We start from the raw sequence: 14,025 nt of genomic DNA, 5'->3' as shown, positions 1-14,025 counted from the left end.
ACAGATGCACGCACACACACGCATGCACGCATGTAAGAAAAAAGCGTAATTCGCTTTGTGTGTGCATTGTGGCAGCGCTCCATTCAGCAAATAATGCACTTAAAGGTGAGCAGATTTATTTGCTGTGGCCAAAGTTGACACTGATTTTGTGCAGCGATTACTCAACTTAACAAGCAGAGTTTTGCACAGCGACATGCCGCATCACTCATACGCACCGTTTGACTTTTAATGCGGCTGAACTGACATGTAAACTACTTACTTATTTTGCCAGTACGCCCGGGGGCCCCTCATTAAACACTGCCAGCGTTCATTTACAAGAGCTAATGCTAATGCATTTCGCATTAATTCCAAGGCACGACAGTTGGCAGCAAGATGCATGTGAAGATGAAAATGAATTGCTCGAAATTAGTTAAAACGCATTTGACGTTTTCTAAGTTTGGCGTTAAGTTTGGGCTGCCGACACGTGCATGGCGTGAAAGGAGGGCTAGAAGGGGGCGCCGCTGGCATTAATAGTTATACAACAACGGACATATTGATAAATGAGCGTATTTTCGAAGCGCTGTTTGGGGCCTGGCGCAACAGCAACAAGAACAACAACACGTTTCACTATTTCAATGGCAAATGGCTCGTAGTGGGCGACGCAGCAGCGTTTGCGAAAAATGACTTTAGTGCCAAGCGTGAGAATTTTCAGTGCACACACACACACACGCACATGAGCACACGGGGTGGGAAACAAATGCTTGCAAATATTTCTGCAGCTGAGATTCCCCCACTTGCTTCCTAACGCACAACAGGCACAACAACAACAAAGTGGGGTAAAAGGGAAAGAGCAACAGACAAAGAGAGAGGGAGATACACACACAGAGAGAGAGAGAGAGTGAGAGAGGGGGGGAGAGGGGGGCGCAGGGCGTTCCATTTCTCCATCGAATGCGCCACAATGAGTCAATTTTTTTACATTTATTTGACAGAAATTTTCATTTATTTTGCTTAGCTTATTTCGATGCGAGCGAAATGGAAAAATTTAATTAAATTGAAATTAATTTGACGCGATATTGCTGGCAGCGCCAGAACTATTAATAATGCCCCAATGTGCGAATGTGCGTGTGAGTGCATGTGAGTGTTGTGCCACGGGAAGACAAATGCGCGCAAAATAAATTCTCATGTTGCGCTTTTGAAGCTGCTCGTCAAAATTGCACAAGCGAAGCCAAGCAAGGGCCAACAGACACAGCCAGATGGTGAGAGACAGAGAGTGGGGGGGGGGGGGGGGGGGGGGGGGCAACCGCTAGGCTCTTGGCAATAAATCATTGCATACGCTGCGGCGCTCGGAGTAGAATATATTTTTGCAAGCGGCACATAATTAATTAAATTTCACTTTTAACAGAACAACAATACGAGAGAAAAATATCACACACATACGCGAAATGTTTGGGGCTTCACTCTGACACTTGAAATTGACATACGCACAAATAGATAGGCCCAATAAATTTGTGGCGCCCCCGCTGAACGTGCCCAAAATATTTCGTATACACTGTACAATGTTAAAAACTTTCACTTAGGTGCGCTATAAATCGCGTGCTGATACCAATTTTTGGTGACGCCCGGGCGCCTTTTGGGTACGCTTGAATCCTGACAGCTGTGCGGCGTTGGGTGCTGGCCACACGGGGTTTAACTGGGCGTGGCATGTCATTTAAAGGTTGTCGCTGGCCAAGAGCAAGCACCAAATGCCACGCGCCACAACGTGCTTAAGTCAAATAAATAACAAACATTGGCGGACAGCCAACAAATTTATGGCCAAGCAGAAACAAGCGAAATTCTTAAAGCCAAGCTCATATGGCAAATGAAATGAAAATGTGAAAATTCTGTTAAGCTGCCAAAGACTTTAAACTCGGCCCAAATGAGCTGGAATTGGACAGCCTTTAAAGTGATTGACTGCCCCGACTGAATGAACTGCCTTGACACCCTTAATTCCCGGACTGAGTAGAACTAGCGATGACAATCATGGCTCGAGTGGGCGGCTGTCGTCTCCAGCGTGCACATCATTGGGCATTAGGTATGCATGCCATTGCGCATTGGTGGAATATGAGCCAAGGGGCTGGCTGTCGCACTGCCAAAGATGTTGAGCAATGCGCCCAGAGACAAGGACGATCAAGCGGGCAGGATGAAGACGAGCAGCGATGCGTACTGGCAAATGGTAGCCTGTGCCCCGATAATGAAGTTAAAAATTCCATACATACGAACACAAAATGACTGACTGACAGCCAGACGGCCAAATAGACAGACGGACTGGCGGCTATGCGTGCGACAGAGATAATCCTGCAGTTGCTTTTCTTCTTGTTGTTGTTGTTGTTGTTGTTGCTGTGCGGCATCTGCCTTTGGTATTTATGAGTACGTTGTCCTTGATATGCCTGCAGAATTACTAAATGTCCCTGACTTGACACTAGCTCACACGTACAAAACAGGCGACACTCGCACACTCACGCGCGCACACACGCATGATCAGACTTTCATTCATTCATACAAACACACTCGCTTCCGTTTGTCTGCGTCTAAGCTGTCGCCCAACACTGACTGCAATATGTTTGCCTGCCACGCCCATATCAGCAACAACCCAGCAACAGCATCAGCTCCCTTGCGAGCTGCACACGAACACCTTTTTTATGTTCTTGCCTAGGGTATTCAAGAGAATGTTTGACGCCTCTAAATATATATATTTTGTAATTCTATTTTTACCGATATTTGTCAAGCTATAGGAGTTGAAATCACATTGATTACGCAAGAATAATTTTTGATTTGATGATAACATTTTCCACATCTGCTGTATAATTATATGCTACCTATCTACATGTTAGGGTATTCACCATTCGATGCAAGGATAAACTTTAATGGTGTATGCTCCTGTTAGTTTGTGTGCGTGTGTATGTCCATATATTTTTTATCTCGTACGTGCAGCTATGAGTGCCCCACAGCTCGAAAATTTAAATAGAAATAGCATGTTGATGTTATTCGATGTAGGTTTGTATATTTAATTTAATATCCGACTCTGGTGTATGTGCATCTGCAGTGCATGTTCGTTAGAATTTCTCTACCATAAATACATATGTATTTTTATTTACTTGCAAGCAAGCAGCTAGCTTCAGCTTCAAACTAACAGCAACAGCATGCAACAACAATAAGAACAACAGCAGCGACGTCGACGAGTAAATCTACTCGAATTCTCTTGAGGCTTGCCTCGAGAAGTGGCACTCCCATTACAATCCCAGTTGGAAGTGACTCTCCATGTAAGCTCTGCAAAGATGCGTGCCAGGCGAAACAATGTCGATGCAAGTGCTGCAACATTGTCATGCTCGAAAGTATGCTGCAGTTTTTTCTCTTCTCCTGCTAGCTGTCGCAATGCTTGGTTGCGTATACGCACCGATAGCTGGTGTATGTGCACAAAAATCAGAATTTCAGCTAGACAAATAATGCTCGCCATTGGGATATGAGCGTGGCAACAGCAACAATGCCAGAAGTGCCACTACAGCTTGCCACGCCCACACGCCCAGTATACAGAGCCAAGGCTTGAGTGCCAACAAGTGTAAGTTGGCTGCTCGGCTGATCAGCTAAGTGCAGATAACAAGTCAAGTGGCCTGAGAGCCGGCGCTTAGGTGCGAGTGTGTGTGTGTGTGTGTTTGTGTGTGTAGGTGTGTGTGTGTGCGTGCGTGCGTGCTTTTGTGGCACCTGGCAGATCTGTACTTCAGTTTTTGCATGAAATCAAGCAGAATGAGAAACCAATTTGTGTGAAAACACAAAGGCAACACAGAGATGAAATGAAATTGGCCAAAACGGGTGCCTGGCGCCTTCACCTTGAGTTGGATTTGGGTTTGGCGTTTGGGTAAGTGGAAAGCAATGCGAAAACAACTTTTTAAATCGTCACAAAGTCCAAAGTAATAAATTGTGTGGCAACTTTCTACACCCATAAGAACTTGCCACTGGAATTTGATTTTGAATCTGACCCAAAAAGAAATGAAGAGAAATCAAAGGAAAAAGTCAGCGACATAGCCAAGGTTCAGTCAGTCACAATAAAGCACCTCAACATTATTTAAACGGAAAAATAGTTTCTGTTGCGGGAGCGTGTGTACTCTGTTGTGCGGTGCACTCAAATGCTGTATGGTTAACCGAGCCGGGCAAGAGCAACTAACATTATTTGATTCACATAAATGAAGCCCAAAGCCAGTGGGGCATGCAACAGCCCAGCCTTGCCTAGCTGCATAGGTGGACCAAAGTGTGCGTGTGTGTGCAAGGTCGTGCGGCCACTCACAGCGTGAGAGACTGCGACTGTGACTGTGGCTGAGGTTGAGGTTGCGGCTAAATGTGCGCCACAGTGGAAATTCACCCGAATAAACACAAAATTTATATGAACACATGGGAGTTGGGCTAGCTGCAGTCGAAACCTCCCCAAATCGTGCACTATTCGCACGCACACACTCGCACCCTTTCACTGCATCTGTATACGTGTGTGTGGCAACAAAAGCAATTTTGTCGTATTATGCATTCCTTTGGAATAAAATGGGGTCTATGGCTTTACCCCGACCTGAGGCACATTTCCGTTCATGTAATGGAAACACATAAGTGCCTTCTAATTGACTACAAAATACCCTACTGTTACGTATAATCAAATGCATATTTACTACTAATCCTTCGTCGCCCGAGTTGAATTAATAATGCTGACAATCGAATTGTTTCGAAATTGTTAATGTAGTTCGCCCCACAAATTGCCATCACGCGTCTACGCATTCGCTTTGTTTGCTTGAGCAACAACAACAACAACAACAACAACAAATTGACAATGTCTGCTCCATTTGAACCGGCGACCTCTACCTTGTGAGTCCGACTCAGTCACCTAAGCCATGCAGGCTCTCGCAGCTGTGCTTTTGATGTTTTTTGCACAAAATTTGCCCACAGGTTTTCCTCGCATGCAGACCAAGTTTTTCCAAATGACCGTCTTATTGCTCACTTTCCACCCAAAAGGAAGTTTCAGTAAAAACGTAGGTTTTCTTTTCTCTAATAGTTTCGGGCTGCGCGTTGCTCACTGTTCAGTCAGTTAGTCAAGACAAACTTCTTTTTTAGCTGTAGATTGATTTAAAACTGTTTCACATACTTATATGGAAATAAAAAAATGTTGATTGAGCTGTATTTTTTGAACTCAGCTACCCTATTGGGTTTGAACTTACAGGATATTAGCTAACGGCGGAAACAGCATTTTCAAATATATTTTTATATTTTTCATTTGAACAAATCGTTTTGCATGGTATATTTTTGTGCGCTTTGTCAAAGACTCGACCCATAGAAATATTGTTTTTTTTTTTGTTTTCGAGCTGAGAACTGGACGGTGCACGCAAACATTTGCCGAGTTTATGCGGCTCATCAACATGAAAACTTTTTTGATTGACCCAAAGTACGGCGTCATTTTTATTAAGTGCAGCTTTGCCAGAGGTCGGCTCTCTGACAAATGCGGCTCATGCTGTTTGGCCTTTGGCATATTCAAGTAAAAACATGGCCTGGTCTTCCACAGGTTGCTCTCCACTTGCTAAACTTTCTTCGCAAATTATGCCCACAACTGTCATTTCACAGATTTGTCATTTTTATGCCCTGCAGTCATAAAATGGCCGATAGAAGGTATATGCATAGGTATATGTATATGTATATGTATATGTATATGTATATGTATATGTATATGTATATGTATATGTATATGTATATGTATATGTATATGTATATGTATATGTATATGTATATGTATATGTATATGTATATGTATATGTATATGTACATGTACATGTACATGTACATGTATATGTATATGTATATGTATATGTATATGTATATGTATATGTATATGTATATGTATATGTATATGTATATGTATATGTATATGTATATGTATATGTATATGTATATGTATATGTATATGTATATGTATATGTATATGTATATGTATATGTATATGTATATGTATATGTATATGTATATGTATATGTATATGTATATGTATATGTATATGTATATGTATATGTATATGTATATGTATATGTATATGTATATGTATATGTATATGTATATGTATATGTATATGTATATGTATATGTATATGTATATGTATATGTATATGTATATGTATATGTATATGTATATGTATATGTATATATGTATATGTATATGTATATGTATATGTATATGTATGTATATGTATATGTATATGTATATGTATATGTATATGTATATGTATGTATATGTATATGTATGTATATGTATATGTATATGTATATGTATATGTATATGTATATGTATATGTATATGTATATGTATATGTATATGTATATGTATATGTATATGTATATGTATATGTATATGTATATGTATATGTATATGTATATGTATATGTATATGTATATATATGGATATGTATATGTCTCACCAGAGCAGTTGCAGGGTATTTTGTATTCAATCATTCAGTCACTCTCTCACTTTAAGGGAAGTTAACTTGCTTTCCTTTCTTTTGCTCCGTTTTGCGCAATGGGCATATAAAACTCAATTGGGTCGTTAAATGTAAAAATTGTGATAAATAATCAAATTACACGCATTTGATGCTCGCCAAGATTTGGCGCTTTGAATTTTTATGCCGCAGATTTTTGGCGTATTTTGTGGGCTTTTCATTTCTGGCCGCTCGCCTGCTGACGAGGCGCATAATTTATGGCCAGCCGTCGATTTGGATAAAGCGATTATGAGGCCTGTCGGGCGTTGGGATAATGACGCGAGTGATTGGCTTGAGTCGGAAATGCTATACCATAAATTGTATTATGTTTTCAATTATCACGCATACGCCACTTGTGACAGGCGTCCGACGAGTGATCTGTGGTCAACTCGCGCGCTGTCCAAACGTCTAGAATTTCCAATTAGAGCACACTTATTTCATGCAAAGTGCCTGTGGCTGGCGAATTCTCCAATGCCAATTTCAATTTCAATTGGCGAATTTCTTTTGTGCGTAACAGGTGCAATTCAAGGCAGCACCGCATGACTCAATGTGTGTGCGTGTGTGCTGCGGTTGTGTAGAATTGCTTGTCATTTAAACAGATTAATGTGCTACCGTCAATGGCATTTCGTGTCGCCGGCTGACGATGACATTATGTATTTGATTGTCAGTCATACGACTCCCTGGCCCGCAACCCTTTAAATGGCGCATTGTTTGCCGGCGACAGTAATAAAAAGCTGTCCAGCGAGTGAGCCATAAAGGGCCTTCGCGCAGTTTACAGGTAAGCGGCCAACATAATTTCAATGACTTGATGAGGTGGTTTTGCTTCAACTATTTTAATTAGCCGTAGCACACGAAATGGCCAGCCACCAACGGATCAGAGACAGGCCTTTGATGTGGTCTTGACATTTTGCATTGACACGGACCGGCTGACATCCAGTATTCTCTCGGAGTGCGTCAGCGCTAAAAGCCCCAGCCAAAAGGCTGAGAGTTAGCATCCACGTTGACAGCGGCATCGGCATCGGCATCAAAATCAAAGTCAACGGGCCATTGGCGACACTGTCGTGGGGCATGTCAAGGCGTTATTTGATACGCGAGACGTCAACGCGCTGACAGCTTGCACATTTTTCATAACTCGCTCGGCCAGTGGCAGTTGCCACTGGCAGTGGCAAAGTGCCGCACTTTCACTGGCTGCTGTGCTACTACTAACAGCTTACAACAAACACTTGACTGCCTGTCTATTTTGGCAGCGGCATTTAGCGCTTTGGGTACTCGATCAAAGGTGTGAAACACTTTTGGTTCGCTTGGTTTGCTTCTATTTGCGCTCAGTACCTATATATATATATATATAAACATATAAACTTATCAGCTAAGTGGATGTGTAACTGAATGTGTGTAACTGTGTGTCCCTTTCGATATTCAGTGGCCGCCGCAGCGTGTTTCACAGCTGTCCTGCGTGCAGAATCGATTGCGATTGCCGTTGCAGCCCTTGTAGGCGAAGGGGCGGCAGACACCCTTGTCGTAGTACCAGCGGGTCAGGGCCTTCGTCTGATCCTTGCTGTTGCAGTAGTTGCCCTCGTTGCGGCCCACATAACAGTTAACGTTGTCTGCAAACAAGGCAAAAGAAATATTCTGTTTAATTGAGCAATTATTTGGTTAATCGATTCCTATTTGTGCTCATAAATCATGCATTATTTCTTTGCCTCAATGACTTCCAGCGCCCCGCCCTTCCCCTGTGTGATGGCATGCGAGTGGCCTTATTTGGCCCAATTTAATTTTGTTACGGAATAAGAGCATTACGCATACAATTTTGACAAAATATTTTACAAATTCAAAAGCCAGACTGTGTACACATTTCTATAGAAAATGGCAAATATGACTGACAACAGTTTTTGGCAGTGGTTTGTCAAATTGCGACTGAACATTCAAGCATAAAGCAGAAATTGGCCAAAACTTGTTTATATTATTCAGAAAAGCTTGAATAGTTGCGAACAATATATAATGGCATGTGCTCAATTTACCTTTTAAATCTAGGAGAGGAAGGAGAGAAAGACCGTTAAAGGTATGGTTAGGACTAAGATAAACTGAGAGTGTATTCCATAAAAATTTGAGTAAAAGTCCACCTTTGGATTCTTATTAACCGAAGATAAATATATATAAATATAAATAAAATATATGAATTCAAGACCTGCTTGAAGCTTCTCCTTTTAGACCGGAGCCGGCGATTCGTATGTGCAGAAAGAAGAAATAATATACATGCTTACAATTTTAATTGCAAATACTATAAAATTGTATAATTCCTATATTTTGTTATTGGTTGCACTTTCAGATCAAAGCAACAATTGCAACAAATAAATCTTTTGGATAATGCTTGGCTATTAATTAAATTTTTATGGTCCATTTGTTGCGATTTTCTGACATTAATGTAGCATTTTGTAGTTGAAGAACTGGCCACGTCCACTTACTTAGCTCCTTGCACTGACCCTCTCCAGATCCGGCTGCACCGATTCCGATCGTCTGAGTCAGCAGAATGACAGAAATAAGGCAGACTAGTGCGATAGATAGGAACGTCAAATTGACTTTAAAATTCATTTTTATTCAATTATTTTCACGCCGCGGTAAAATGCAATAGAATTAAGATCGACGAGTGAAATGTCTATGGCTGCGTCTGTGGACCTGGCTGGCTGGCTGGCTGTTCCAATAGTTTCGTTGTTTATTTTTAAGTAATTTGCGCTACTTTGACAAAACGCGACGTGGGCCAACGAACCGAGCGAACTGAATACTGGCCGGGGTATACTTTTAGTTTATATACGAAATGCCGGAAATTCTGGCGAGATTTTGGCCCGAACTCGAGCACGAGCATGTGGCTGTGGCTGTTCCCATTTTCGTGATACTTTTGTAGTTTTTTTTTTGTTTTGTTTTATTCGCTGTTCGAAAATACTTTGAGCAATTGTCCATCTGGCCAGCCATTCATCCATATAGCCATGCATCCATCCATCCATTCGCAGCATCGTCCAACTGTATATGTCCATCAAAGCCAAGTAGGGGCGTCTATTTTGGGTCCACAAATATATTTTGCGGGCTCCGTCAATTGCACTTAGCGTTATCGCGAGGCGTTTACTTTGGGCTCGTTTGCATAATTTTCAACTTATTGAATATATTCCACATAATTAATTTTAATTATTTTTACTTCTTTCGTTTTTGCAAGTATTTGAATTAATTTTGATGCTAAGAAAGGCAAAAGGGTCGACCCTCGACCCAGTCAAGGGTTCACTTCCATTGTCTCTAATTACAATTGGGCGGCATTTGTTTTAGATTTTTCAATGTCACACAGCCTGCGTAAAATTCCCATTTGACAAGTGGCTCGCCCTTTAGTCCAAGTCAAGAGCCAAACACAAAAATCAATCTTCATTTTAAATTCAATTTTCTTTTTCGTATCGCATTCGATACGCTGGAGGGGGAACCCAAAATTGTATACATATCCATATATATATATATATATTGACTGTTGACGACGCATTGCTGCAAACTGACGAGGGAATTTCGCCTGTCGCAAATGCCAACCAGCACAGGACAGTCACGGGGCGAGTAATCAACAGCTTTTGCCGAAAAAAAAAACAAAATAAAAATTGGCAGTTACGAAAAGTCGAGTATTATTTCGATGATGTCCTTGAACAAAATGCTTATAAATATGCATGCAAGGAGGATTATTTTTCAGTGAATTCAGCGCTGAGTCCGGAATATGCGGATTTGGTACAATGTGTTGTATGATTAATTGACAAGTAATGCACACGAAAAGCGTTAATGAATGAATGCGCCACGGAAAGGACGACATTAATGATGATGTTACCCGATGATGTGGCAACCAGTCACTCGTTCGACGCCATTCCCACATGACACGCCCTATGTTTGCAGTCATTGGACCAAATGCCAACAGACTTTTTAATTGGACGCTCTGCTTGCAGAAAATCCCGCACTGGGCAGTGTATCTGTAGTTGGGAAATCATCAAAATTACAAGCAACGGAAATGTAAAATTGTGAGAGGATGTAACTACCTGCAAAACGGAAGTATTAACGAAAAACCCGTCGCCAGTTATACAAAGCCAGTCGACTGAAAGGGCCCCCAAACTGCCAAGCTGGCGGAGTTGCCTGCGGAGCGACCCGCAGTCCATGAGATTTTGAGTGCGATGCCCGTGATTAGTTACTGAAGGGCCGAAACAATGGATACACGGAATGTGTATCAGCGACAGTAAATCAATACATACTTAAATGTGGCTCATTCTCGAACGATACGAGATTTGGCTACTAAGAAGCGACAAATATAAAATTGACATAATAAACAAGAACAAAAACGAGCTTCCCACTGTTAGATACTCTGCTCAGCGTGTAAGACAGGTGCGAATTGTGACAGTAGAAAATATATTTGTAATGATTAAAGTTGTGGATGTTTAAAATTTCTCTTCTTAGAATTTAATATAAGATACATAAGTTGTGCTAACAAACGGGAGCAAGAGGATGTGAAAGTACACCAGAACAAATATACTGAGCGCCCCATGTCGACGTAAGCTGTCACAACTGTGTCACGTCAACTCATGTCAAGCAGAGAAAAAATAAAATGGAAATATTAAAAGAAAATTATTTTTTTATAACATAATTATAAATGTAATCCAATTAATTCAGAGTATATCAATGTTAATTAAATATGTAAACAGGCAAGAAGCAAATCTTTAGCATAAGTCATATAATATTGCAAGGACTTGAATATAAAAGTGTGCTCATTAGACTGGTGGAATAATGAAAAATGAAATGACTAATGAAATACTTGCATTGTGTGCAAATTTGTCAAAGCGACAATATGCGCTAATGAAAAAATGACAAAAGTGAGAAGAGTTGCACGTCTCACAGCTAATAGATTCGTTGTTGGAATTGAAATCGTAATGAAAACTTTCAATGATGGTGCTCCATAATATGGTTGCCAAGACACAATATACTCTTTATCACTTGCAAACAAAGAGTATACAAAAAAAAATATATATATATAATACAAAAATCAACACAACATAAAAGCTTGCGTTGATTTCTGCGTTTCCTATAGCCAGCCACGTAATGTAATGCCGTAATTTGTGATTTTCCACTTGTTTTGGCAATTTGGTGATTTTCTGATATTTTGTATTTAATTTTGACGGACTTTTCAACGCAGTCGACCAAAAGTTATTTAATGGCTGCACTTGAACGTGCCGAAAGCCGATGCCAACTGAAGCCTCGCACGGACGACATTTTCGCTGGCTACATTCATAATATTGAGCTGTTAAGGAATGGACCTGAAAACAGGCGCAGGATCAGACGTTCGTGATGACAAAAATGCCGAGATATTTCTTACTTCTGCCTGGTGTTGGTTCCTTTGTTGTAGGTTCTACCTTGAACTGTTTATCATTCCTTTTTGCCCAGTTTTATTTTACTTCATTTTTTGGTTTCCTCTTTTGATTCCTTTTTTAGTTTTAGGGAGTCCCTTTTGATTTAAAGTTCCCTTTAGTGCTGCCTTGACTTGGCCGCAAATTGAGGAAATGAAAAATTTGAATGATTCACTTCCGGCATTTGTTAAGCAGATCGACTTTTCTGGGGAAATCAAAAAGAGTTTCTTTTCTAACTAAAATATTTAAATGCCAAGGATTAGGTCCCTGTTGTTGGGGCTTGCTTGTGTTTTACAAAACAACATAAGTAGGAATTAAGTGCTTCATTTGGAGCTCATGAGCTGCCCGCAAACCTGGACCTATTGATGCTGGAACTGCTTATTATTGATTTCAATCGTTCGGAATAGCTAAATGGCAGGCATTTTCTTGCAGAACATTGGCATAGTGACAATGAAAACCGTTGACAATGCCAAACAAAAGCAGGCGAGCAGGCTGGTTCGGTTCGGGTTTGAGCAGGTTTTGCGGCTGTATCTTCTTTGTGTTTAAGTAAAAATTTTACAATTTGCAATAAAAATTCCAGTTTTGCTTTTCGGAATTCAGTTTATGGTCGCCACTTGCGCCAAGCTAAGCCCGTCTGTGCGCTTGTATCCTTGAAAGTGGCTGGCAAAACTGGGAAAAAGCGGCAACCGAGCTTTCAGCTCGAAAGTTATTATGCGTCGAGTGGTAGACTGCGTGCCGTGCGGTTTCTGGTCTCTGCTGTGGCATAGAGACGGGCCAAGCAACAATTTAATAACAAAACATATTTCACTTGCATGCCAAAGCTGTTGGGCAGGAATGCGCTGTGAACAAAATCGAATGTGCTTAACTCAGCCATGTAGCAGTGTGTACTGTACACCACGCTACATACTACACTACTATTTTAAAGCCATGAAAACGCTTCTGACATTTGTCAAGCCAAAGGTCTGGCTGCCTGGCCCATTTGGAGGTTTTTGTGTGCGCTGCAGCCAAGGCGAGCCAGTGTCATGTTGATTTCGTTCATTTCCGACTCAAATGGATTTTGATTGTCTGTCCGGGCCTCCTGGCTGGCTTGGCTCGGGCCAACCGTGATGGTTGGAACGTGTCTGCCATTTGTCTGCACACTCGTTTGGCAGCCGCTGCCAAATGACTTGCTTTTTCTTAGCCCTTGGCAGTTGGCTGTTGCTTCGGGGGCCATTAGGTTTTATTGTAATGATTTCTATTACCACACTGAATTCTCCAACTGCTGCTGCTGCTGCTGATTTGCTTGTTGTTGCTTTTGCTGCAGCTTGCAGTTGGCAGCAGTTGGCAGCTTACGTGGCCATCGCGCTTAATGAGTAGTTATTTCCGCTTGTATATCTTGATAATGCCAAGTCATGCGAACATCGCCTTTTGTGGTAATCGGCCCTGTTCCGAGACACGTTCCCATATTAATTGCACTTCATAAACGCGTTCGCGTAAATTCATTAGCATGAATGCTTTCTAATTGAATTTATGCATATTTTATTTGTGTATTGTGTACCAAATTTGGATTCATTTATACAGAGCACGATTCTATATATTTATACACACATTTCACAAAGCCCATATATACGCTCTATATACATATATATTTATTACTTTTTTTCTTCTTATGTTTTACTCTGCGCGCTGGTCGCTTTGAATTTATGAATTTCATTTTGCAGCTGTCACAACACAGATAATAAAATAAGCTTGAATTTGTGGAAAATCCGCAATAAAATTATGCTGTTAATTTCTTTGTTCTTCTCTTTCAATTTTAATACATAATTACGCTTTATGTGGTTTGTGAATAGGGCTGTCAGTTATAATGAAAAATCCCTTTTGCTCTGCACATTTTTTTCTCTACCAGTTGCTGCAGTCTCCCAGCCCGATTATGACATAAAACATTCATTAATTACATACACATACATATATCGCATTTGTAGTATCGGGAGCAGTTCCTTAGTGAAATGTGCGATTGCCATTCGCAATCCGATTCACCCTCGATTAGAGAAGCAACCGCCAATTTGAATTTGGCGCTCGACTCTTCTGTGGTTTCCCTCAGCAGAGTGCAAATTTATTTGATGCGTC

At 41.0% G+C, this 14,025-nt stretch overlaps 1 protein-coding gene across 1 annotated transcript; it reads right to left on the bottom strand.

Moving 5' to 3' along the window:
- Positions 1 to 7,807: 7,807 nt before the first annotated feature.
- Positions 7,808 to 9,283, bottom strand: LOC115764055 (major allergen Ani s 1). The gene is made up of 2 exons (XM_030706902.1): positions 8,974 to 9,283; positions 7,808 to 8,115 (listed from the first exon to the last, which is right to left on the bottom strand). Exons 1-2 carry the CDS (start codon positions 9,098 to 9,100, stop codon positions 7,928 to 7,930), a joined length of 315 nt encoding a protein of 104 aa, XP_030562762.1. The 5' UTR covers positions 9,101 to 9,283; the 3' UTR covers positions 7,808 to 7,927.
- Positions 9,284 to 14,025: the final 4,742 nt, after the last annotated feature.

The sequence above is a fragment of the Drosophila novamexicana genome, unplaced genomic scaffold, assembly GCF_003285875.2.
Source record: "Drosophila novamexicana strain 15010-1031.04,08,12 unplaced genomic scaffold, DnovRS2.1 tig00000817-arrow-arrow-pilon, whole genome shotgun sequence".
Classification (NCBI taxonomy): Eukaryota; Metazoa; Arthropoda; class Insecta; order Diptera; family Drosophilidae; genus Drosophila; species Drosophila novamexicana.
This window is presented reverse-complemented; position numbering and strand designations above follow the sequence as displayed.

What these genes read in the sequence shown, in the direction of transcription:
- LOC115764055 (XM_030706902.1), bottom strand. Translation starts at nt 9,100, where the DNA reads ATGAATTTTAAAGTCAATTTGACGTTCCTATCTATCGCACTAGTCTGC. An exon ending in GGGTCAGTGCAAGGAGCTAA is followed by an intron (nt 8,116 to 8,973) that starts GTAAGTGGACGT and finishes CCTTGTTTGCAG; the next exon opens with ACAACGTTAACTGTTATGTG.